General features: G+C 39.3%; 2 protein-coding genes across 5 annotated transcripts in view; one reads left to right on the forward strand and one right to left on the reverse strand.

The window, feature by feature from the left end:
* LOC117570959 (uncharacterized) overlaps nucleotides 1-19107 on the forward strand; it is a 35334-nt gene extending 16227 nt beyond the window's left edge. Inside the window, exons 3-7 of the mRNA XM_034252902.2 lie at nucleotides 13530-13788; nucleotides 14727-14971; nucleotides 15030-15257; nucleotides 16676-16827; nucleotides 16891-19107. Of these exons, the coding sequence (XP_034108793.1) occupies nucleotides 13530-13788; nucleotides 14727-14971; nucleotides 15030-15257; nucleotides 16676-16827; nucleotides 16891-18885 (2879 nt within the window). The 3' untranslated portion in view covers nucleotides 18886-19107. The remainder of the gene's footprint in view (nucleotides 1-13529; nucleotides 13789-14726; nucleotides 14972-15029; nucleotides 15258-16675; nucleotides 16828-16890) is intronic.
* Nucleotides 19108-20571: 1464 nt separating this feature from the next.
* The window catches only part of LOC117572595 (IQ motif and SEC7 domain-containing protein 1), a 47144-nt gene continuing 40159 nt past the window's right edge, over nucleotides 20572-27556 (reverse strand). For all 4 annotated transcript variants that reach the window (XM_034255503.2, XM_034255505.2, XM_034255504.2 and 1 more), the window contains exons 3-6: nucleotides 25772-26262; nucleotides 23012-24249; nucleotides 22115-22949; nucleotides 20572-22048 (exon numbers count right to left, since the gene is read on the reverse strand). In XM_034255503.2, coding sequence (XP_034111394.1) covers nucleotides 21564-22048; nucleotides 22115-22949; nucleotides 23012-24249; nucleotides 25772-26262 — 3049 coding nt within the window. In that variant the 3' untranslated portion in view covers nucleotides 20572-21563. The remainder of the gene's footprint in view (nucleotides 22049-22114; nucleotides 22950-23011; nucleotides 24250-25771; nucleotides 26263-27556) is intronic.

Genomic DNA, 27556 nt, shown 5'->3' on the forward strand with positions numbered 1-27556 from the left:
CTTAATTACCATAAACATGACAATTCCATTCGTAAACAAGCTGTCAAGCAGTGTGGCAAGCAGTTCAAACAGTGCACACTACACTGTAATGTAAAGCAGTGCAACATTTGTTGCTAGCAACATTTCGTTGGCAACATTTTTGCCAAGTCTTTTGATTTTTGGCAGCTTTGTTTTATGTGTGTTGAAATCTATTCAAAGTTGATCAATGTTGCCCTGACAGTGGAACTGCAACAATAACAAATTGCATGCAAAACAATCAATCAACGGCAATTTCTCGCTCAATTAGACAGCAAACATGCCAAATGAAACAAAGCAGCTACGAAACAAGGCAACAAAACAACACAAGACACAACTACAAAATGAAATTAAATTCAATTTCGTGTTAAAGTGGCAATTGCAAAAGACTAGGAGTAAGCGAAGAGACGAGGGGGGAAGACATTGCCAATTTGACAGTGAAGTATCAAAATACTAGTAGAAAAAATCAAAACAAAACAAAACAGCAGCAGCAGACAAATGAACATTTGATAGTTGATAGCAAAATGCAAAATAGCTGGAAAGTGAGAAAATTATGCAGGAGACTTCCCCCTTCCCTCCACTTCGCTCCTCTCCTTACAGCTGTCAGTAGCTATGATGGCGAAGAAACAGAAAGAAAAAAAAAACGTTAAGAGTTGAGCCGCAAATCAATTTCATCACGATTTCTCGTTGAGATGTTGCCCCGTTGAAAGTGAAATGTGGCCATGACAGTGGCCAAAGAGCCATCGAGCTATTGTTGTTGTTGCTGTTGTTGTTATTACTGTTGATCGGCTGTCCGTCTGTCTGTAATCGCAGTTTAATATTTATGCCATTAACTAAACAAATGGCTGGCAACAAACCGAGTTGTTGCCTCGCTTCGTTTCCCACACTTGTGCTTTGCAGTCACATATTTGCCCCAAAAAAATGGCAAAACGCGCGCTCCTAATGCCATTTAATTCTTTCGTTGAGAATACCGTTAGTCGATTCCCTGATTCTCTGTAAGTGGCTTTTCGAGTCAATTTCACGCTGACAGGCCAACTGCGAGCTCCGAAGCGTCGAAGGTTAACAAACTCATCGTTAAAGAATTCGCCAAAGCGTAACCAGAGCAAAGCAGAGAAAGAACAAACAGAAAAGATTCGCCACAAAAGTGCATGTTAAAGGTAAACTTTTTTCAAAGTTATCGTTGGCATATCAACGCTTCATTGTCAACGGACCTTCTGCAAGTTCATAATCACCATCACCGTCATCATCATCATCATCATGCTCGCTTGAACACCCCAAAAAATGTATATGAATATGTGTGTCCATGTGCCGCCTTCAACTTTCAGCTCCAAAAGTGTTCTCCACATCGCTGGCGTTGCCAAAGCGATTATTGTAATTTTATTGTTCTCGTTGTTCTCTTCCCGACTCTGACTCTGACTCTTTTGCTATAACTACCCGCTGATTGCCGCCGCCGTTGACTGCCTTTAATGAGGTCAACTTGGGTCTCGTCTTCAGCCTCAGATTCAGCCTCAACCTGGGCTTGGACTTATTTTTAAGTGGTTACGCTTCAGAGCTTTGCCATTCGACAGACATCACGGGAAAGTGTTCTCGCCCGCAACTCGCCAACTTCTCTGCAACTTCAAAGTTCGCGCCATTGTCTCTCTTACGAGTACAAACTTACAAATTGCCCAGCCAACAATTTCACACAATAAGTTTTCCAATTTTCTCATGTGCATGATAGACTTTCCAGCAGCGTCGTCGTCGTTTTCCATGTGTCCAATTCGTTTAATTATCTTCATATATCTGTAATTGCAGCAACAGTTATTCCATTTGCAAGTCAAATGCAAAGCAAAGCTCAACAAACAGCGTTGCCACCTTGACAAATTGTTGCCTTAATCAAATGGGAATTTGATTAATTAACTTGGCATTAAAATCTAGGCTACAAAGTGCAGTTAAGTGCAATTTCCTCTATGCTGAGAATAATTCAATTATTTGTTGCTTTATTAGTAACTCAATTTCAGTTTCCTTATTACAATTCCTTAACATTAGTGCGCAGTGTTGCCACTCTGTTGACAGTTTTAAGAAGAACAATTTAGAAGTGCAACAAAAGCTTCTTTACAATTGTTAATATTCAAAATGTTGAAGTATCTTTTGTTGCTGATTTTAGTACTTTTAGACATGTAACTCATTTAACATTATATATTTATTATTTTATTCACATTCTGTATTTGCTATCAGTTCTTAAAAATGCAATCGTAGCTGGGTTTTATTTGTTAATATTTTAAACGATGATGAATTCTTAATTGAAGTTTTAGGAATTCATAGTTTTGAAAAGAATTTCATACATATTAGACTTACAAATGTGATGTATGTTTTTATTGTCAATTCCATTTATATTTTTTGTCAATTTATTTTTGTACTTCATTGTTTTTTGCCGCTAATTTTAATTTGAAGTACAACTTTTACTGTGTTTTCAATAAGCAAAATTCTTTCTTTTAGTTTTCACAATTCAAATACTATTTAATTTTCAATATTTAAAATTCTTTCTTTTAGTTTTCTTTATTCAAATTTTGTATATGTAGTTTTTATACCCGCTACCCATAGGGTAGAAGGGTATTATAACTTTGTGCCGACAGGAAATGTATGTAACAGGTAGAAGGAGGCATCTCCGACCCTATAAAGTATATATATTCTTGATCAGCGTCAACAGCCGAGACGATCTAGCCATGTCCGTCTGTCCGTCTGTGTGTCTGTCCGTCTGTGTGTCTGTCCGTCCGTCCGTATGAACACCTAGATCTCAGAGACTATAAGAGATAGAGCTATAATTTTTTTTCGACAACATTTGTTATGTTTGCACGCAGATCAAGTTTGTTTCAAATTTTTGTCACGCCCCCTTCCGCCCCCGCAAATCAAAAATTTCGAATAACAAGCGTAAATTTAAAGCTAGAGTTGCGAATTTTGGTATGTACTATAATTACTATAGTAGTTATAATTCCTGAAAATTTGGTTGCGATCAGATAAAAATTGTGGAAGTTATTAAAGAAATACTTTTGTATGCTTTGGCCGACAATCTGGCACATTGTGCCGTCTATGGTATATTTTGAATGGTATGCTGTATCGATATACCAAACATACCATTTGGTATATTTTTAGTATTTTTGTAGTATATTTGGTATATTTTGAGAAATATACCGCAAAATATAATGCTTTTATTCAAAATGGGTAGCGGGTATCTCACAGTCGAGTACACTCGACTGTAGCTTTCTTACTTGTTAATATTCGAAATTGTTTCTTTAGGTTTTGTCACTTTAATAGAATATTTCACAGAAGTTTATAATACATTTATTTCTTACATTTATCTTTTTTCACTTTTGCACACATTTTTCTTCGCTAAGCTAGCATTTGCTTTACAATGCATCACAGATAATCTTTACGCTAAAGTTTACTTTATTGTCTCGCTGATGTAACGAGAATAAATTGACAGCGTTGCCACCTTGTGTGAGGCAGTTTAAGTTTGCTAGTTAAACACGGCCTTTAACAATTGTTTACGCAGCTTAGCCCACATTTAGCTGCAATGTATTTGCCCCTTATTGAATAGGCGTTGTCATTTAGTTGACAAGGCTTTAACGCGCTTTCACAAAAGGCAAAGGAGGAAAGAGATAGAAAAATAAATGAAGCCAGAGGGCGACATTGGGGGCACGTTATACGAATACGAGTATGCCGATGCTGACAGTATCGGACATCTGTGTGAAGTTATTGACTCTCCACATAAGCTGAAATGTCTATGAAATTGGTCGCGTTTGCAATTGGGATTATTGCACAACGGGCCAAACAATAAAAGGAGCTGTGTTTCTTCTCTTTTTGCTTTTGGCAACTATGAATATTCGACAGACAGGCAGAGAGGCAGGCAGGCAGAGAGACAGTTCCAGGTTCAGGTCCAGTGCCCTGCAACCCCACAAAAACTCATTGACCTTTAACACAGCCCGTTTTTATTTTGGCAAGAGATTTGGCAGGCGAAAAAGTGTCGCCAAGAGTATATTTTGTGGGCCTCTTTTTTGGCTGTTTGCAGTTTGGCCATCATTGTCGACATCGCCATCGACGTCGTGTTTGCTCCTTATTTGCCAGCCAGCATCGTTGGGCTGCTGTTGTTGCTGCTGTTTTGGTGGTGTTGCAACCACGTAAAATGTCAATTTGCATTTTTTTTTCTTTGTTGTTGTTGTCGTGCTGGAAACTGAAGCGTTGCATAAACAGTCTGAGTCGAGCAGCAACAACAGCAGCCTTGTTTTCAATTTGTAACTGGCCTGAAATATTTTTATTAACCGACGGAAACAATTAGCGTCGCCTTGCAACGTTTTTCCCAAACTAACATAAAAACCGAAAATAAAGGAGAAACATATTGTGCACTCTACAAAAATACAGAAAAATAAAATTGGAGGTATGCATATTGGCTGGACAGGCGTATCATTGCCTTTATGGGGCGCTGCTGCGTGGCCTTTTCCCCTTGCCACAGCAACAACAACAACAAAAAAAGTGGAAATTGAAAACGCGCAAAAAACATTTCAGACACAAAATCGTGATTGTCGTTTGCCGCTAGACATTTTTTGAGTGCAACAACGACGACAACGGGCAACTCGAACAGCAACAGCAACCGTCTGCTGCAAACTCCCAACATGCAGCTTCCAGCTTGCAGCTTGCAGCTCCTTCGATTGCTGCTGCTGCTGCTCTACATGTCTTCCACACAAAAAAAAAAAAAAAAAAACTCCGAAAAGAGATATCGATAGTCACTTGAAGCTGTCCGCAGCGATAGCCGTGTCTGGCGATGTGGGCGGCAACTTATGTAAATGTCGAACAGCAAACGGCAACGAAAAACTGCGGCAAGGTGTTTTCCTCCCAGAGGTTTGCCTTGAGGCGAAGCCACCATGAAGATCGCTGCTAAATTCCATTAAGTGCTGTTGACAGACAACGCAGGCAACCAGTTTAGTTTCATTCCAAAGCGAATAAAGTTAAGAATAACTTACACCGTTAGCTACAATATAAAATATATGTGTATAAAAAGAAACCCATTCAAAATTAACAAGTGTCAACAGCACCAGAACAATAACCGAGACCACAACAATAAGCTTTTGCTAACAAATGTAGCAAATGTTAATGCCAAGTCGAGTCGGTGTGTCATGTATTCATAATTACTTTATCATTTTATCGTCACGTTTTCAAACCAATTTGCCAAAAGCGAAAACCAACCAAAACAATATAACAAACAATTCATCAGGCACTCACATCGATGTGGTAGATAAACTAAGAGATACCCTGTAGAGATAATGAAAGTTATGGGAATATATTTAAATAGGATGAAGGAAAAGAAAATGACTAAATTCTATTAGTGAAAAGATGAAAGAAAAAAAGCAATTAAATTTTCTTAGTTTTTGTTTTTGAATTTAGAGGCAAAAAATAAGAGTAAAATAACTATTAATATGGAAATAAAATTACATTTTTTAAAAAGAGGTATGTAATGAAATAAGAACGAAAATAAGTTTAATAAATTTTATGGGAAAAGTAATAGAAATAAATAATAATTAAAGTAAGTTATATTGAAAAAAGAAAGAAGTTATTTAAAATACAATAATGATTAATGATTTAATACAAAGCTGATTAAATTATGCAAGTTTTTGATTTAGGTATTTGAGGCAAATTTATATGAGAAGTAAAAAAAAATATGCAAAGAATATATGAGTAATTTTCTGGTGAAATCGCCAAAGAATTACACATATTGAAAAGAAAAATATGTGTATAGTATATTATTTGCAGTATAATTGAACATATTTCATATATAAAAATATGAAACTATTTGTGATGTCTTACTTAAACTTGCGTTGCATAGTTTAATAGTTCAAGAAAAGCAGCATTTTATTTTTTATTGCTCATATATGAATATCTAATTGAGATATATTTTTTTGTATTCTGATCAGAAAATTGATACGACAAATATCATATAAAAAGTGGTAACTCTTTAGAAGCAATCTTTATAAGTACATTATTCCTATATACCCCTTCAAAAGTGATTAGAACTTATTGTCAAAAGCCCCTCAAAACAGGCAAAATGGTGTCAATAAAATTCTGTATAATTAAAATTGATATCATCTATAATGACTTGCTAATTGTTTGAGCACTTTAAATACATAATTCCGCTGAAAGTGCTTAAGCCAAACAGATAGATAAATTGCGAGGGAGCGAGAGCTGCAAAAAGGATAAGAGAAGAGTGAAACAAATATTGTTCTTGAGAAAAACAGCTTATCTGTTTTATAAACAAACTAAAGAGCTTTCATTGTCGAGTAATTGAAAAGCGCATTACGAGCAAACACTCGAAGCGAAAGTTTCACTGCGTTTTAATTGCAGTTCTTTCGAGTGTCGATTTAATAGAGTTAAAGCCAGCTAAAGTTTATAGAGAAAGAGAGACAGAGAGAGAGATAGAAAGAGAGACCACTTTATGTGTTTGCGTTTCGACTTTGTTTTATTTATTTTTTTTGTATTTTTTGTGCATTGTGCACTTAATCGGAGAGCTGGTAAAACAGCCGTGAGGCGTTGTCTCTGGCAACTCCCCATTTGCGAGTGTCTATTTACCAAATGCCTATTACCAATTGCCAATTGCTGTTTGCTATTTGTTGTTCGCTGTTTGCTGTTTTTGCCATTTACCATTTGTCGGCTAATGCAATTAAAATTAATAAACGAAAATCAAACGAATCCACACCGACAATTACTTAACGAATTATTATCAATTGCAATTGTGCTGCGGCATTTTTTACTACTCCTTTTTTTGTTTTCTTTTGCGATTCCAACTCGTTTTGACCAGCATTATTATACCCGCTACCCATAGGGTAGAAATGTATGTATAACTTCATGCTTCCAGGATCTGAGTTGCTTTCGGTGACAATTTGGTATATTTTGAGTGTAGTACTATATCAGCAAACCAAATATATGTAGGCTTTGGTATATTTTAGTATTTTTTTGTATATTAGAAGATTATTATAACTTCGTGGCTCTAGGTTTTTTAAATGTAATATTATATCAATATACCAAACATAGTCTTTAGTATATTGTTAGTATTTTGTAGTATACTAGAAGAGTATTATAACTTCGTACTTCCATGATTTGAGTTGCACTTCACTTGCAATCAATATACCAAATATCGCTGGTGGTATATTTTTGTGGTATATTAGAAAGGTACGATAACTTTATACCTCCAGAATTTTGCTGACAATCTGGTATATTTTGAATATAGTACTATATCAATATACCAATTTTAGCCTTCAGTATATTTAGTATTTTATGGTATATTAATTTGGTATAATATAAGAATAATACCTAATATATAATATAGTCTTCGGTATATTTTAGAACTTTTATGGTATATTAATTTGGTATATTATAATTATAATACCGCACTGTCTTCCTTTTAGTCAGTATAGCTAACGGGTATATCACTGTCGAGCATACTCGACGGTAGCTTACATGTTTACTACTTCTTTTTGTTTTCTTTTGCGATTCCAACTCGTTTCTGCCAGCATTATTGTTATTATTGCTATTTCTTTTGGGCGATCTTGTGTTTATCGTTTAAGGAAGTGTTAATTTATTTGCAGCTTCCCCAGCGATTGTTGAGATTCCCCAGAGAGACGAAGAAATAGCAACAACAACAAAACAAAAAAGAAGTAGAAAACAACAAAAAAATAATAATAAATTGCCACTGATAGCTAAAAATTATTGATTATTTCGAAATGGACAGCGTTTAAATGTTTATGGTGTCCGCAGTCGTCGTCGTCGTCGTTGTTGTCGTTGTTGATTCACTGTCTGAGCTGTTGTTGTTGTTGTTGTTAGTTGAATCGCTGGCGGTTATGAGATCAAACAAAACAACGCGAAAATGTGCCAACAACACGATACGATAGCTGCGCAGATTTCCTCTTTTATTTTAAAGTCTCTCGGTTTCTTTTCTTTTTGTGTTTTTCTAATAATAATACCCAGTGAAAAACAACAGCGAGGGAGAGAAAAAATCATACATCAAGATTATTGTAACTCGCGGCAATTGCATCACAGTAATGGCCAAAGCAACAACAACTAAAAAAAACAAAAAAAAAAAAACAAAAGCAACAACTGCAAATCGGCTGGAAAAAAATGGAAATCGCAAGAAACATTTTTCATTTGCATAAAAATGCATGGCAAAAAACTACAAGCGCTAAAAATGTTTGCCGCATGTTGCGCAGCATGACGAAAACAAGGAGGGGAAGGTAGAGGGAGGGGAAAGGGGGGGAGGGAAGGAGGCTGGGTAGTGGGAGGTAGACGAAACAACCTTCAAGCTACAAAACACTTGACTCCATAGCTCAGCGCGGGCAGCGTTGACGTCGCTTTGGTTTGATTGAACACAAGGATATGTGTCCGCCGGCAACAACAACAACTGCAACAATAACAGTAACAACAACATTGGCAACAATAACATAAACTAAAGTGCAGTCAAGTCAACTGCGATACTACAATAACAAGTAACAACTGACAACAACAAAAGCAACAACAATGGCGCAACGTCCACAATTTGAGGCAAAACGCAACACTTTCACTCTACTTAAGACGGATGAGGCGATTGAGGGAGGAGCAACTCCGACCGGGAAGCGGGAGGGAGGGCAGAGAACGCAAGGGGGAGACAAGATCGCGTTGGTGGGAAAATCATTTGCCGTGTCCCTCGTCGTCGTCTCCTTCGTTCGCTTTTGATATTTATTATCATTTCGCGCGGCGTTTCGTTGCAACGGCAACGACAACGGCAACTGCAACGGCAACTCCGAGTTGCAGTCACTAAGATTATCATTTGCATGAACACAAGTCTCCCCAATTGCGGGTTGATCAATCAAACAATCAATTTTGACTCGACTCCGGTTACTCCGCCGTAAACCTGATGCTCTGCTCCACTTCACAAGGGATTGCCAAAGTTGTTGTTATAGCTACAAGCTAAATCGCTAGAAAATAAATATAAAATATTCAACAAAATACAATAACAAATTTGCATTAAGCTACAAGGCTTCAAAGTGCAAAACTTACACTATAAAATTCTCGAAAGTTACATTTTTTAACTATATTTTTTATGTTGTATATGGGTTATTCATAATGATTTGAATCTCATTGTAATATATGAATATTATTCTATATTTATATAATTGATATGTATGAAATATTCGACACATCGATTCTATAGTTCGATTCTATATATAGTACAAATTCATCGATATTTTCCTCATCTAACATAAAAAGTGAGAGAAACTCTTTTCAATCCTATGCTTTACTTCTCACAACATTTTTGTAACTTTTTGGTCCATTTTAACTATAGGTCACAAAAATTAATGTAATTTGATAAGGGATAGTAGCAATATTTTTTAACTTTTTCAACCTTTATTGAAATGATTAAATCATTTAGCAATAAAAAGGATCATAGGCTTATGAAAGGTGTAGACCAAACCCTTTTTTTTTTTAATTTTGTTGTATTTATTGATTAATATCTCTAATTTGTATATCTTATGATGCAACTTTGAATCAATATATCCATTACTTATCTACAAGTTTTTTCTTTATCTTGATGAATAGGTCTTTAGCTTTGAGTATTTTCTTATATTAAATTCACATAAATGTATTTAAGCGTAACATTTAAAATATATTTACATATATTGAACTCATATTCCAATAAAACGAACCTTGGCTTCAGCAATATTCATCTTTATGAATCATTAAAAAAATATGCAAAAATGCCCAATACAAGGTTAACTTATAAATCAATGTATTAGGTGAAGAGGAATCATATTCATATAAACACTTTGAATGACTATTTAGTTTTCTAGGAATTTGTGAATTTGATCAATATTTATATTTTGCAAGTATTCACAATTAAAATATCAAATAGTTTTTGTGTTCAGCTGTTTGCAGCACAAAAGGAAGCTGTTATGATCCCAGCCAAAATATTTATTTGGCCATAAAAACAGTCAAGGCTGCTGCTGCATTGCAACAGAAAGTCAAGGCTTAAGGTCCTGGCTTTGCATTTTAAATATGAGACACACAAACACACTCACACACACACTCACTTGGCCATTGGCCACACACAAAAATATATAAAATAAAAAACATTGAATGCTTGCCAAGTTTTGCAAGCTGCTTTATATGCATAACGTAATGCCGGATTGCAAAAAGGAAAAACAAGAGCAACTGCTGTAAAATTGTTGTCCTATGCCGCAGATGATATATGAGTTCATATAGGGGATATTTGTTTTATGAGGATGCTTTTGGCACTCGCGCCGAGTTGCTCAATTTATGGGTTGGGCGATGCCAAAGCCAAAAACCGCAACTGATAAGCGAAGGCAAATAAATTGCAGTGTTGCAGTGGCAGTGTTGCAGTTGCACCTTGGCATTCAGATTGAGATTGAGTGCAATTTCAATTGCAGTCTTTGCAGTCTCGGCTTGAGCAAGTGGACGATTAAGCGGCAAACAAATTTGTTGCTCGTTGTCGTTGTCGTTGTCATTTTGTGCGCAATGTGAAAGTGCGAATGCAGCAGGTGTTATTACTCGTACTCCAAAGGGGGGGAAGAGAGGAGTAAAGAGTTGCAGTCGCCCATCAAATGGCGCTAATTGTCCTTGACGATGGTGCCATCCCACATGGCATTTTGATGTTGCGTTTGCGTTTTGCGCAAATTGCTGCCGGATAAAGCGCAACAACAGCAGCAACAACAATAACAACAACAACAGCAGCTGCAACTGCAACTGCAACAGAAAGTGAAAACTTGAAAAATTATGCAACTGCCGCAAGGACGTTGTTGCCACGAGGCTGCCGCAGAGGTCGTCACACACTTGGTCTCATTTTGCCGCATGCCCCAGCTCCCACTCCTCTGCCGCTCTCTTGTCTCTCGTCTGTTGCAATGTTGCAGCTTGCTTCGGGGGCGTGTTGTAAAGTTTGCTGTTGCTTGCGCTTTTTGGAGGTTAAACTCGATGCAAGTAGGAAGCATTGTTGGAGGCGCCTCCACAAATTGATGGCGACAATGCGGCAGCCAAACTGAGATCCAAACACATGAGACATCTCGAGACATGAGGCAAACGCGACAGAAGACAAGCGACAACCGACATGGGACATGATTTGATGCTCATAATTGTTGTCTTTTGTTGTCGTTGTCGTTGCTTTTGCTGGGTGCGCATTTTAATTAAGTATACGACGCGTGAACAATGCTTTGGAAAATATATGTGTATAAGTTTTTTTTTATACAAAAAATCATTTGGCAATTGCCTTATTAGGCTTTGCGCTTGCCACAAACTCTGCGCTGCATGTGCAACCTGTGTGGCTACGTGCCCCACGACGCTCCTCAAGATCACAGGGTGCCCAACTGTGCGGGGGCAGCTGCAACTCTAAAAAGTTCGGCGGAAGCTGAAACACAACGAACGACAAGTTGACAAGCGCACGACGAGGTGTGATCGATTGATAAATAGATGGGGAGCGACAACGTTAATTGGAACAAGACGGAAAGAGAGAAAGGGGAGAAAGAGAGAGGTGTTAATGAGGAGGAAGAATTGGTAATGAGGTGGAAAAAGAGATACAGATAAATATAGAAATAGTTTGAAGAAGAGATGAATAAGGAGAGAATGGAAAGAAGGCAGAAATGAGTACAAATTTTAATGTGAATTTTGAGGAAGTTCAAAAAATGAGGATTTGATTTTAGATACTGATCCTGATAATAGAAATAGATCAATTTTGCTTTTAATAAAGATGCAGATAATAACAACTCAAAACTAGAACTAAAAAATTTGCAGATAAATATAGAGACAGTTTGTAGAAGAGATGAATGAGGAGCGAATGGAATGAAGACAGAAATGAATAAGTAGAGATTTTAAAATGTTTTTAAAGGAAGTTAAAAAGAATGAGGAGTTGATTTTTAGATACTGGTACTGACAATATAAATAGATCAAATATAAAAATAAAGAAAATTTATAAATATGCTGATAATAATAACTAGAACTAAAGAATTAGCAATGAACTGAAAAAGAGATGCAGATAAATATGGAGGCAGTTTGAGGAGGAGATGAATGAGAAGAGTATAGAATGAAGAGAAAAAACTGCAGATGAATGATAAGAAATTTTAAATTTGATGTGTTGCTTTTTAAAAATAGTTGAATAGAAATAAGTGAAATATACTACACGTACTAACAACAGAAAAAGATCGAAAAAGTATATAACAACTAAAAGCTAAACAGAATTCATAGAACTGAAGAATTAGTAATGAACTTTAAAAATAAATGGAGATAAATATAGAGACTGTTTGATAAAGACATGATAGGAATAAAGGCAAGACACCGAAAGGATGTGAAGATAAAAATAAAAAATTGAAAAATCTGAGAAGAGTTAACATAGTGAGAAAAGAATGAGGACGAATTTGAAAAGAATATTGAGATCATTAAAGTTGTATATATTACAAAAGCGAAATACGAAAGTACTTTCAAACGCCAATAACGTTTACTGTAACATTTGTTGTCATTTAAATTATAAAGATCAAGTGTAGTGATTATCAAGAATCACTCAAATTAATATTGTGTCTTAAACTCATCTAAGAAAACAAACAAAATTTGGTGTCAAAAGACTTAGAAATAAATAATTTGCATGACGATTTTCAGGTCGAGTTTGCTGCTCTTATAAAGTTTTTCCCATTTAATTTCTTGATGTTAATATTCACGAAGAGAATAACAGCGAGAAGCGAATTTGAAGATAACTTTATATTCAGAAAGATAATAATAACTAGAAGCGGTATTGTAAAAACGACAGATTCGATTTGTAAATCACATAATTCATAAACTTATAAAAAAAATACTTAGGCGAACATAAATCTGTAAGGAATGCAAAGATTTCCCAAAACTTTATAAATAAATCACTTCGAATCACGCTGGAATTAGAGGCAAATAAGAGATTGATCAACTAATGGAAAATTGTGAAAGAGCAAAACACTCAAGAGAGCCAAAAATAAACGAATGACAAAATGGCAAATCCAATTGAAAACTGGAGCAAAGCACTTAGCGGCACATCTCTTGCCTCTCCACCCCGTCGGTGGTTGCAAAGTGCGTGTGGCACTACGTTTAATTAGCCGAGCATGTAACATCCAACAACCAAACATCAAATGCCAAAATGCCAGACGGAGAGCAACTGAATCAGAAACGCACACAGAGTCAAGGTTTTGACCATTCACATTCACATTCACTTACTCGCACTCGCCTGGCCTGGCCAAGAGCATCAGCATCAGTATCAACTGCAGCCCGGGTGGTCACCCAAAATGCCAATCCATTTAGTTGTTGGGGAAAAATGCGAGCGAGCGCGTTGCACTGTTTATACCAAATGTGGCAGCTTGGCCCCTGAAGTTGACCATTTTGAGTGCAAGTTCCAAACAATTTTTAGTTTTAGACATGGTCTGACCGCTTCTCCTTGGTTTCATTTTTATTTACTGTTTTTTTTTTTCTGTCTTGTTTTTGGCTAATTGCAGGTGACATTGACGATTGCATTGTGACGCCAACAGTTCAGGGACAGTTCACCCCGCTGCCCGAAGCACTGTGCGATGTCATCATGGACCTCACAGCCGAGGGTCAATCGGCGACCATCGAGCATGTGCGCAGCAAGCTGGGAGTCCGCTTTCCACACATGACCACGCCCGGCATGGAGGTCATCTACGATACGCTCGCCCAACTGATGCAGGAGCAGAAGATCTACCAGACAGCCAAGGGTTACTTCATCTTCACGCCAGAGTGAGTAGCATATTCAAATCAATGCAATAAATAGAGAGAAGACAATTTGAAGTCATAAATTTTGAGGGTACTTAACATAAGAGCAAGTGTAAGAAAGAAGAAAAGAAGCACAAACACAAGATTAATGTGTGCAAAAATAGGAAAAATAATTCAAGCAGTTTCTTCTTTAAATTCTGAGACAAGATAAAACTCATTATTGTTAAAAGTTCAAATTTAAATATACATATGTATTTTTTATGTTTATATTTAAATTTAAACTCTCTTATAAACAATGAGTTTTAGCTTTGACTAGCAGTTTTATCTATAAAGTAAAAACATGTAAGAAATTTACTGTCGAGTGTGCTCGGGTGTTACATACGCGCTGCCCATTTTCAATACAAGAAGAACTGTGCGGTATTTATTTTAAAATATGATTAATTAGCCATAAAATATATATACCAAAAATATGATAAAGCCTACATTGGTATATTAATATACTACTGCATTCAAAATATACCAAAGAGTTGAAAATATACTAGACAGTCAAAAGCAATAAAGCTTTAATAGCTTCTACAACTACAGAAAATTTTAAAATATATCAAAGGCTATATTTGGTATAACAATTACGATCGAAACTGCTGACTATTTTATTTCTTAAATAGCTTGTTCAACTGAATTTCGGTTTATTGAAAGACAAACCCATAAGTAATTTTATTTGACTTTTATACAGAATCAAATTTAATTTCTTTGAAACTTAATTTTATCCTTTTGTGTGCTACTCTTAAATCGTATTATTGAAAGTGAATTTCATTCAAGTTGTTTCAATGTTATGTGAAAAGCTTATGAATGCAGATTGTCAGTGTTAATATGTATTTTTAGGATTTTAGTTTCTTAGTTTAAAGACTTTCCTTCTATATCTGCATTCATCATCCAAACTAATTCCTTTTTTCCGCCAACAGACGACGACGCAGTCGCTCACGACCACGCAGCAATCATCACCAGCACAGCAACAGCGGCAGCTTGGCGTACTCACAGCTGGCGGAGGAGGAGCAGCAACAGGATGTGGTGCCACCTGAGGCACGTACAATGCTCATGTCAAATGCTGAGGCACTGCACTCGCTCTACGGCGAAATATCCACGGAACGGGACGGTGATCTAACGCATCAGTGTATACAAACCAATCTGGCGGATGTCATCTGTGGTGGTAAGTGAAGAGAATGTTCTTCACTCCTTCCATACTTGATCAATGTTTTGTTTTGCAGGCAATCCCAATGATAAGATCATCTATCCGCGTGCGGCCAAGCGACGCAGTGCATCATTTCCGACACCGCGCAGCCTGGAACGTCGGCACAGTTTGCGGCTCTTTGGCTCATCGAAGCGCCTGCAACGCTGCGCCTCCACACGCAGCCTGTCCAAGACCTACGCCCAGACACTCAACACCACGGACAGCAGCAGTTCGGAATACCAAAGCACAGATTCGTCATCACCCAGTGAGTAGCAAAGCACTAAAGTTAAGAGTAAACTTCTAGATGAACGAAAAGCAGACAGAAGTTATCATATTGAACAGTCAAGACAATGAAATTCTGTCCATTAAATCTTCCTTCCGTCTGTTTGCTTCAGATCTTAATCAGCTTTATAATTAGTGATTCCAAATTTGGCTCTTAGTTTAATATGAACCCCACGCAGTTCATTTCCTCTATAGCTAACCACTTCCTCTACTCCCAATTCATCAAAATACATATTAGTTTCTAAAATTTGGTAACTTTAAACTCTTCTAACACACATTTCAATTATACTTTACTACGTTTAAAACTCTTCTAGAACACATTTCTATTAAGCACATATAGCTATGAACTTTAAAATAGCAGTGTGACAGAAAACAAATTTCATAACACTTTTCTTTGCATATTCGTTGTTGTTAGTTGATCGCTTGCATATTGTTTTTGTTAAATGAAGCATTAAGATAAGAAATAAGCGAAAACTCCTTTAAATTTATTAAATTTTTCTGTTATTTTAATATTTTTACAAGTGTACAACATTTTGACTGCATACTGAAATAGCAGTTTTTGATTTCTACTTGTTTTGAAAGAATATTTTTTCTTTATCTTTTCTTTTTCAATGATTGATACTCATTTGAACTCTATATTTGAACTCTATATATTACTCATAACATTTAAATTAAGAGGAACTCTTATCTTTTAAAAATTAAAAACTTTAAATAGTTTACTTCGACAATTTTTTGAGACAATACTCCACGAAGTTATTTATAAATTAAAGTTCGCAATTAAATGGAATCACTATCGGATAGGTAGTACGAAAGATCAAATTGTTGATATCAGGAAGAAAGTTGGTTTGGAACTTTTCTGTATTCTAAGATATAACAACCAAACCAAACCAACCAAACAAATCTTTTAAAAAATCACTGTAAATATTCTGAGTATTAGGAAGTACACTAATTAGGCCCTTAATTGACTCCATCCGTTTTACAGTTTTAAGTAATTAGAAGTTAATTTAATGCAATTTATTGCGGAAGAGAACATTTGAAAGTCAAGGTTTAATGTAGAATGATGCCGCTTTCAAAAATATTGTATTGTTGTGTTAATTGAATTATAGTCCCAATAATTACACAGAAGTATTTATATTTTATGTTCCTATTTATTATACCGCAACACCAGCACCAATTCCAACTTGTCTCCTTGACGATCTCACAATAAAAGGCCGAAGGCTACGTATTCATTAAAGCCTTAAAAGTATATATACTAAATGGTATTTCTGAATAGGAATCGGGGTATTCCAACATGTATTAACTAGACTATATCGTTTTGAATGTGGAAGATCATTTATAAATCAAGCTACTATTAAAGATACCGCCTCAAATTTAACCGATGCAATGTTTTTCGCTTTGCAGAAAAAGGATCTTTGCTCTCACGGCTGTTCCGACGCAGCGGACGCGCCAAGCAGCGTCAAATTGAGACTTATTCGGCGCAGTTTCCACCTGCTGAATGGTTCAATACGCGCGCCGTGCATCTGCACAGTGTGGGCACCCAGACTGCAGATCACGTGAGTAATTCTGAATATTATACTCGTATTAACTATCATATTAATCCCTCTTGCTCTCTTTAGGACATGCCCGCTGTTCATACGCTGTCCAATTCGACGTTCTACGATGGCTCCGAGCTGAGCCAACGTTCGTCGACGCTGCCGCGCCGCCATCGCCGTCACATGTCCAGCGAGTCGACGTTCCTGATCTCCTCCAGGGACTGCTCGCCGATACGCCGCCGTTCGCCCGTCTACTGCAGCAGCTCGCTACCTCGCTCCACGCAGTCCATACCGGCTAGCAGCAGCAGCAGCAGCGCCGTCGTCAATCACAATCACATCAAAATGAATCATTCGTCGGCAACGCTCTCGCGGTTGCCCAACGGCGCAGCGCCACAACAGAAAACTGCACAAAAATCGGTGATTGGCAAGCACATCTTCGAGAGTTCTTCCCCGGCACGCAGCTCCACGCTCAAGTCCGCCTCAGCGTCGCCGGTGAAGCGGCAAACGGACATCAACAGTGTCATCAACGGTTGCACGGACAACAAGCTCGGGTATCGCAGTCTGCAGAGCAGCGGCCCCTCCAGCCTGGAGTCCTGCAAGACATCGATGCTGGCGAGCGGCCCCTCGAGCATTGACAGCGGCAAAGTCTCGTTCAGCCAGAAGACGAGCGGTCACTCTAGTCTCGACTCTCAATGCTCCACAAACACAGCCGTTGTGGCACCCACAACAACAACAACGGGCAACGGCAGCACACGTTCCATACTCCTCTTGAATGGTTCGCCACGTGGCACGCCACGCCATCAGGCTATGCGAGCTCGTGTGGCAGAAGCGCAGGCGCAACGACAACGAGCCAGCACTCCGAGTCGCATCCTAGAGGAGTTGTCGTATCCCACAACAACTGCGCAGAATGGTGTGCCCAACTCGAGCAGCAACAACTCGATCACTCTGCAGGTGACGACGAGCTCCAATCAGAGCATTCCCAGCACGAAGATCTTTGTGCAGAACTCGCCAGTGCGGAGTGTGATCACGCTGGAGAATGGCAAAATGCTGGAGAACTCGAATGTGTTCATCATCAACAACGAGACGATGACCAACGAGAAGGGCGAGATTATCAAGAAGACGCTCTCCAAGCAGTCAACGCCAGCTGCCTCAAACACAGCTTCTTCCATGCCCATGGCCACCTCAACGCCTGTGCGTCCCGAGTCGGTGCCAGAGCAGCCGCTAAGCGAAACGGAGGCCAACTCGGAGACCTGTGATTCCATTTCCTTCATCAGCGAGAGTTCGCCCGAGAACACGGCCACGGAGACGCCTTCCTACGATGGGGGCAAGTATGCCAAGAACACCAACAACGATGCTACCATGAACAACAGTCGCAAACTGTGTCTGCAGCTGGCCAATGGCATTGCCTACAAGAACAATGTGCTCAAGAACGAATCCCAACCCAATTCACCCATTGGGGAGCAACAGCAGCCACTGAAGTTGGCTGCTCTGGCCAAGCAGGACTTTGAGATCGCCGGTTCGGTGGGGAATCTGCATTTCTATGAGAAGCACTCCAAGGACAAGCTGATGAACAACAGCAGCAGCAGCGATCTTAAGAATCTGTGCTACGAATCCGTTTGTCAGCTGCAAAAGTGTTCCATGAATGGCGATGAATTGGCGCTGGCGCATCTGCTGCAAAAGTCCAGCAATCCCCTGGGAAGTGAACCCAATCTGGCTTTAAAGGATCATGCGAACGACAAGGCCATTGACAAGGAGGCCATGGATAGGCGACTCAGTCTGACCAAGGAATCGCTGGAGCAGGGCATGGGCAATGTGCTCAACGCTGGCAACGAAGAGCTCTACAATTTTCCCAGCCTCACGGATCTGTCCTTCAACTTCACATCGCTGGCGGCACGCAAAATACTGCAAGGCGTCAGCCTGAACAGCATCGATACCCTAGTGGAACTGAACATGGCTGCGGCGGCGGCTGCTGCGGTGGCAGCGAGTAGTGCCCAGGAGAAGCAACAGAATAACCAGGCGGCAACGACGGCAGCAACTGCAACAGCAGCTTCGGTCTGCACAGACTTTGGCATGGTCTAGATGTAACCAATCGTAGTTGGAGGCGCCTCCGGCCAAACAGAGCAGCTCTGTTTGGCAACGGATGCCGCTTCATCCTTAGCATAATCAAAACGAACCGTAGAGGAAGCGAGATAGAGAGAGAGCGAGAAATCGAACTGCATTTGGCAAGCAAATTTAATTGCGAAACTCTGTAATTTATGTTTTAATAATCGACTGTCGATTCGATTTGTTTTGTAGCCGCAATTCTTTTCTTTTTTTTTATTTGTCCTTGTGTATTTGCAATTTCTTTAAATATCGGAAGCAATTTTATTATTTACAGTGCCAAAATATGTTTAGTTTAATTATAATGTTTATATACTTTGTACGTACAAGTCGATGAATCGATTTCCCAACAACAACACCAACAAACACAATCACAATCCCAATACACACGCAACACACTCGCGAATCATCCGGAATGCATCTGAAAGAGTTTGCAAGTGCAATTTATTTGTAAGTAGAGCGAAGAAGAGAAGAGAGAGAGAGAGCAGAGCAGCTCGCAGCATTTTTATGTAAAGTTTTATATTCTTTACCTCTGCTTAGGATCCCGTGTTTAATGCTTAGTTCTTGTATATTTGTTTAAAGCAATAATCGTTTAGACTAACACGCTGATAATTGTAACCAACACACAACAAACACACACACCCACACACACACACGTTCACACATACTACGAATATAGAATTTAGCACATACAGAAATATATACAATAATTTTGTACAAGGCCTTAATTAGTAGAGTCAGCAATAATACGAAATAAGTTGAAATCACTAATAAACATATACAAATTTATACAAACGAAATGCGTAAAAACCGTTTTTATTTTTTATGGAAAGCTGTTTTGAATATGGATGAGTATTGCCTTTTCAAATACAAAGAATTATCTAAAGAAAAGTTGCCGCTCCACTCTAAAAAATTAGATATTCCAGCAAAAAATAGTCTCTCATTTACTAATTTGCTATTCAAATTTTGGCGCCCACTTCACTGCATGCAAAGTAGATAAGCAACGACAAATTAAAGCAAGCGCCCAAAAGATGAAAAACGATCATTTAAAAGTGTGCGCCTAAAAGATGCTACAAAATTTTTTCGAAAAATTTTGGTGCATTTACTTGCTGCTCATTTCTGTTCACCTGGTACTTCAGTCAGAATTTACAGGCTTTGTCGGCGGTTTCAAGATTTCGCAACCAGCACACACTCATACATATATACGCACATACACATACACAATATGTGGCACCAACACATGTGTGCACATTCACACACACACACACTCACATATATGGCGACGCTGAAAATGTCAAGCAAACAGTCAAATTTCTGACCGAAGTACCAGGCGAACAGAAGTGAGCAGCAAGTAGCGGAATGCACTTTGAGTGACATTGAAATGGCGTGAGTGAGAGTGATGAGTAAGTGAGAGTGGAGTAAGTGAGAGTGGAGTATGTGAGAGTGATGAGCATGAGTTCTTTTTGTTATGAGTCAAAGTGTTGTATCACGAATGATTGATTGAGCTTTTTGTTTGAGGGATCGTTGTATTTGAATTTTGACGGCTGAATTGGTTTTTTTGTTCTGTCAACTGTAAATAAATCGTTTTAATGGTAAATATATTTTATTATTTAACCAAAAATAAATAAAATATCTATATTATTAGTAAAAACAAAATATCATTGGTATTATTTCTTTTCATTTATTTAAATTTTTAAGTCTTTTGCTTTTTCATATACATATCGGGTGTTTTGCTTTTTTCCATACACTTTGCGTTTTCATTTATCGATATCGCTATCATTACCATTATTGTTATTATTATTATTGTAATTGTAATTATTATTGGTATTTAATATTATTAATCAATATTTTAGGTTTTGGGTAGTTTTGGCTCTATAAATATGAATAATTATAGCTAATTGCTTTTAAGTTAATATTCATGGTATATACACTCACACAAAGATTGAGAGAGATATATATATAGATATATGTATACTCGAACTGCCGATCGACTGATTGGTTTTTTAGTTACACAAACATAATTATTGTATAGGGGAAGGATGGGGGTAGTAATAATATACAAAGTAATATAGCTACGTCGTGTATAAGTATATATAAATATATATATATCGATAGAAAGAGGGATTGGATTAGATACAAAAGAAAAGAAGAGAAAAATGCTAGACCAAAAGTTTTGGTTACGAGTATGCGATTATCGTTAAGGGGGTATTTTCCATATATGTAGTAGATATATGCGTAGATATAGTAGATATCGTGTGTAGTATATATGTATATGTTGTATGTGTATATGTACAATTAGTTTTGGAAACTTACTTAAACCGTTAAGTGTAAATCGCGTAGAATAGACGAAAATTGTAATTTATGTACATGAATATTATAATTAATTAATTCATAATTATTAGCAGAGAGAACGAAGGAACATTTAAGAATATTTGCTGTTTTCTTTCTTTTTTTTCTAATGTAGCTACTTCTGGTGTTACGGGAAATGGCGTTCGATTCGTTTTCGTTTCGGGATTATCTTTTTTTTGTAACATTATTTTTGTTTTTTGGCTCATACAAAGTCGTCGGGGTCGTATGATACGTTTGAATAGATGAGTGTGTGTGTTATATTTATCGCTCGCTAATTAACTAAAGATAGTACAAATGTTGAGCCACATTTAGACCTCCGTGGAGCGTGAGTCATCCGAACGCGATGCCTTGCGCTCTCTTCCCGGAATGCGACCCATGACCACAGGTCCTGGTGCCACAGCTGCTGCAGTTAGGGCTTGAGCCTGTGCTTGAGCCTGAGCTTGTGCCTGCGCCTGAGCTTGTGCTTGGGCCTGAGCATGCGCCTGCATTTGAGCTGCTGCCACCTGTTGCTGCTGCAGCATCTGTTGCTGTTGCAGCAAGTAGGCGGCCTGCGACTGCTGCACAAAGTTGGCATGCGTATAAGCCTGCATTCCCGGAGCTGCGTACACATTGTTGGGCGTGCCTTGCATGTTGAAGCGGATCTTGGAGGCTGCATTGGCGGCATTAGCAGCCGCTGCGATGGCGGCTGCGTTTTCCCGGGAGGCGCTCGATGTGGTGGTCGATTGGAACGAGATGCTCATGCCGCTGTCCAGCGATCCAACGCTGCCACGACGCTGCGGCTTCTCATTGCCAACTAAAAAAGCGAGAAAGTTACATTAGTTACAGGTTTATGAAAGAGCTGCCCAACTGTCGAACTCACATTGCTCGTGCATGTCCAGCAGACTGTTGCTGAGCGCACTGCGCTTTAGCTGCGATGAGTCCGCGGAGTTGGGCGCCTGTTCACCGGCTGCTTGCGTGCCTTGCGGATAGGGACAGGGACAGACTTCGACGTCGGCGACACCGCTGTCGCGATTGTCTGCGTTGCCGGTGGCACGATTGCGTGCGGACTTTTGTCGCTCGAGTTCGGCTTCAATGCGTAGCGATTCCATTTCGTCCATTTCGCTGATGGACTCCTTGAGATCCTCGGCAAACTTGCAGCGATCGTGCTCGTTGCGGGCATTGAATGTGATGAGGATTTTGCCATCGACCTTCTGCGACAGCTGAATGCAGAACGGATAGTTGGGCAGATCGAGCAGGGTGACAACGGTGCCACAGAGCGGGAAACTGTTGCGGAACGTGTACGTCACTGAGGTCTTCTTCTTGCTAAAGATTTTCGTAATCACTAGCAGATCGTTGAAGAGGAATACCTCACGCTGATGCACGCCAGGACGTTCCTTCTTGTTCACATCGGGTATTTCGTACAGGCGACAATAACAGACCAGACGACGATGCGGCAGTGCCAGATTTGGTTTCTTGCCCACAATTGTGGCCTGAACCTTCATCACTTGGGTGACATGATCGCTGCCGGGCTTGAACTCATCGGACTTGACGCGCTCAAAGATGCCGCTCAGCATGTCCTTGTCAATGTCGTGGCAATCGTCGATGCCACGCAGATTCTTGATAAAGTCCTCGACGCGCATGCGACGCTCTGGCTTCAGATTTGGCGTATGCAGATCCGTGTTCAGCATGATGATGGCAAATGCCAGCACAAAGATCTGTAAGGGAAGGGAAATGTAAGTCAGAGGAACTGATTAATATAAGGAAAGGTTTCTCTTACCGTATCGGATGATCTCAGTCGACCCACAATGTCCGCATTGCATTCGCAGTAGCGCTGCGAGAAGATCTCCATCAGTCGCTCAATCTTCTGCGCCTCGCCGGGCATGCGGAAGTATGCCTGGAACTTGCGCAACGCCACATCCACCTGTCGCCCAGATAGATCGAGTTCCATGGCAAAGCAGCTGAGCACCGCCATGTTGAACTGATTCTGCAGATTGCCCAAATACTCGCCAATCATTTGCCGCGAGAGTCCTTTGCGGGTGATGAGGAAACGTGCCACGCCCTGTGGCGTATTCTCGAGGAAACCGCGGCGTATCAAGTACGTGATGCCCTTCTCGGGTTTCTTGTTGAACAGATTGAGACCCACGCGATACTGTCGCTTCCTTATTGTCTCCGACATCTTGTAGTTCTGTGCCACGCCCGCCGCAGCAGCCGCCGCCTGCAACTGTTGCTGTTCGTGCTGCTGCTGCTCGTGTTGCTCGTACTGTGCGGCACTCGTGTGCGACGAGATCGCATGATCATCTGTGGGTGGCACGCCACCAGCTGCTGTCACCGCTGCCACTGCCACCTGCATCTGGGAGGTGACACAAACTCCTGCAGAGTCCGCCGAGTGCGTGGAGAACTGTTGTGAACTATTCAACGCAGTGCCACGTTTCCAGGTGTGCGGCGAATTGCTGCGATCCGAGCCCAAGTCGCTGTTCATGTTGCGTTCCGCTGAGGTGACGCTCGAATCCGACCCAGAGCTCTGCACCGAGGTGAGACTTCCGTTCTCCGCCGTCTTGCAGAGGCCGTTGGTGCGCAGCAAAGAGGGAGGCGGCGGTGTTTGACGTTGCATCATCAGCAGCTGACTCTGTTGCTGTGCTGTGATCGAGGAGGTGCGCTTGGGCACCTCGGGTGGCACCTTCTTGCCACTGCCGCTGCCCTGGCTGCCACAGCTGGGCGTGGGCGTGGTGCTGCCGCCCTTGGGTCGCATATAGATCTGCGCTGCCGAATAGTAGGGCGTGTGTGGCGAGTGTCCGCTTGTGTTCACCCACGAGGCATTCAACGAGGTGTCCGCCGAGCTGGCGAAGCTCAGATCATGCGGCGAGCCGTGGTAGCTGGTGTAATAAGCAGCTGTCGTGGGCATCGCCTGGGCATTGTAGTAATGCGACTCGGCTGCGTGCAACAAATTGACGTGCGGATGCGAGGCCAGACCAGAGACTGAGGTGGTGGAACCGCCAATCGAAACCGGGGAGGCGCCTGCAAGAGCAAATGCAAAGAATGTGTTAGTAAATATGCAATACAATTTAACTGTAATATAACTATAGCTAATAATTATACCCACAAGAAATTTGCATCTTCAGCTTTATAAAATAACACAGCATTAACAACTGGAACTATTTAACAATGTATCTAATTCATTTGTCTGTCTATCCCTTCGTATAAATAACTAGATCGTTGAGTCTCTAAGAACTAAATCTATTAAATTTGACAGTCATAGTAAGCGAACTTAAATATCACCGTCACGCCACCTTAGGAAACTCCTAAATAAATTTTAAAAATTACCAAAAAGATATTGTAATTTCTATAAATAAGTGCCTAGGTCGAAGCAAGGTTTATTCAGTTTGTTAAATAACACACTCTAAACATAAACTAGATAACCGTAATCCTCCAGAGTCTACAAGGATTATGTATCTATTAAAATACTCAATCAATGTCAGTCCCACTTTTGGAAAACACAAAGTAATAAAACTACAATCAAGTTTTGACTCTAATAAACACTTTACTTTAAATGACTTCCAATAACTTCAAAAATTGGAAATTGAATAAGCAAGCCTTTAAATAAAATTGCAAAAATATTAAAAACAGATATTGTAATTTCTATAAATAATTGCCTAGGTCGCAACTATGTTTATTCGGTTTGATAATTAACACGTTCTAAACATAAACTTGATAGCCGTAATCCTCTGTAGTTTACAAGGATTAATTCTCTAATAAAATACTCCATCAATGTCAGTCCCCCTTTGGGAAAACAATAAGTAAGAAAGCTACAGCTAAGCTTTGGCTGCAATAGACCCTTTACTTTATATTAAATGACTTAAAATGCTCGCATATTGACTTTGTCTTCGATTGCTGATACTTTACTAATCCATTCTAAATGTTTACAGAAGCAATTCACAACAGTTGCTGTCAATGTTTAATTGCTTTTATTTTATTTGCAATTATTTAGTATAACAATCTTTTTTCAGTTCTCTACTTTTTTCTCTGAAATTTGTAATTTGCGTTCTTTACTTTGTTTTACTTTAAATCAATATGATTTGTTTGCTATGTTTCTTACTTTGTTTCACTTTAATTCAATTTGTTTAAGTATAGAAGACAAACTTGACTGCAGTCTTTTATTACTTTTCTGTAAACAGTTTTACTTCACAACCTTTATAATCTATTATTGTAACTACTTCGTAGCACCGCCTTTGCATATTAAATGTTACAAAATTCCAAACGCAATTTCTAGATAGTTCCGTATTAAGTTATTATCGATTACCCCATGCTTATCGTATTTACTGCATATCTCATAGTCGAGCCCACTATAGCTTCACTTATTTTATGGTGGCATGATATTCAAAGCGTAGCCAAAATACTCGTACCAAATTCCAGGCAAAACAAAGAAGTTAACAATGACTCAGCGTTAGATAAGAAACGTGCACTGAACTGAGGCAATATTTGGTTGAAAGTCGCAAGAGAATTCTCTCACTCTAAATCAATTTAAATTCACATCTCTCACCTGATTGACTGCGTGGAATGGGACTACAATCCAGCTGGCGTCTCTCTCGCATGGACATCGATCGTGTCGGAGGAGTCCGCGATAATCCTGGCGAAGCGGCTCCTGGAGGACCCGCCATGATGGTCACACGTGGCTGTTGCTGTCCCGCAGCTGCAGCTGCTGCTGCTTGTTGTTGCTGCTGCTGTTGTTGTTGCTGTTGCTGCTGTTCGAGCTGAGATTCTGTGGTGCTGCCATAGGCAGATGAGAGCGAAGCATTCGCTGAACCCGCGCTCTCCTCGGCCAGCGTCATGCTGGAGGCGGTGACAACCATGCGGCGACTGAGACGCTTCTCGGCCTTGGCCATCGCTGTGATCGAGGCGAACTTCTTCACCATCATGTAGTGTCGAAAGGCGCGCTGAATTGTCACGGCTGCATTGCGCGCCCGAACGCCGCCGTACTTGCGTTCCAGCAGCTCGATCTGTTTATCCAGCAGATCCTGTGATAGCTCGTAGCTGCAGTTAGAGAATATTCGAAATATACGTTATTGAAAATGCTAAATCAGAGTCTTTTGCGTTGGGAAATATGCGCATAACTGAGGATCGAGTCTCCAAGTTTGCCCGATTCGAGTCGCCAAAGTTGCGACTCGTCACTTGATAAGATATCGTTTGTCGTCTATTTGAGCGTCGTGTGAGTATCTTTACCCAAACACACACACACACCACGGTTCGACCTGATTAAAAATGTTGCCACGAGCAACGAAAAACCTAGAGAGAGGTTCCTCCCCTCTGAATTTGCTTATGGTCATAAACAGTTTCCCCATTTTTATTTTTGTTTAATATTGCGCATTTCGATGGGAGATGGAAATAGCAGAAAAAAAAGCCACCTGGAAGTCATATTTGCGAGTGATATTAATTAGCAGTTATACAGATGGTCTCCAAGATATCTGCAAAAAAAAAACACCGAGAGATTCCCGCTGGAAGCATCTTTTTCTCTTACTCTCTTTGAGGTCATTGGCAGTTGAGTTTATCACGAGTTTTTCAAGCATCAAACAAAACAGTTCTGTTCAGAGATGTTTAAGTATCATATTTGCATGATTGATTGCTGATAAAGTGAGGGAAGTACCATACATGTTATAGGAATATTACTAAGCAAGCGAACTAAATGAGTTCGGTGGAAAAAAAGCTAGCTTGGAATAGCTGATAACATAGTTCTTAAGATGGCAGTAATATTAAAACATATGCAAGATTTTCCAGAAAGAATGCTGACAATGTTTCTACAGGCTAAATTAAGAAAGCTGTGCTATAAGAAACCTTCTTTCTGTAGAAGAAAATGATTTTAATTTAAACGATGAATCAGTAAAGAATAATATTCAGTTTGGGAGAATAAATAAAAAACCTTAAATGATCAATTGATTGATAAGAACTATATTTCAAGAAGCTTAATCGTTATCGAATGAAGAAAGTTTTTCAATTAATCGAATAAGTCATCAAGAATACATTTTAGCTTGCGAGTTCATTAAGAATGACATTTGCAATAAATTTATTATACAAGCTGACCAAGCGCTTGAATAAGTTATATGCAAAATATTTTACAAAGATGAAGAAAATGCTATAGTTAATTATGGATTAATCCATAAAGAATAAAATGTAGTTTGGGAGTTCGTTAAGAATGAAAAAGAAATCTTAAATGATCAGTTTGAGATTCTTAAAAATGAAGAAGTAGCAAATGATGAACTAATCCATAGAGAATCTATTTCAATTTTATAGATTGTTAAGACCGAAGAAAATCGCTTCAACATTTGCGCTT

This window comes from Drosophila albomicans, chromosome 3 (genome assembly GCF_009650485.2).
Source record: "Drosophila albomicans strain 15112-1751.03 chromosome 3, ASM965048v2, whole genome shotgun sequence".
Taxonomy (NCBI): Eukaryota; Metazoa; Arthropoda; class Insecta; order Diptera; family Drosophilidae; genus Drosophila; species Drosophila albomicans.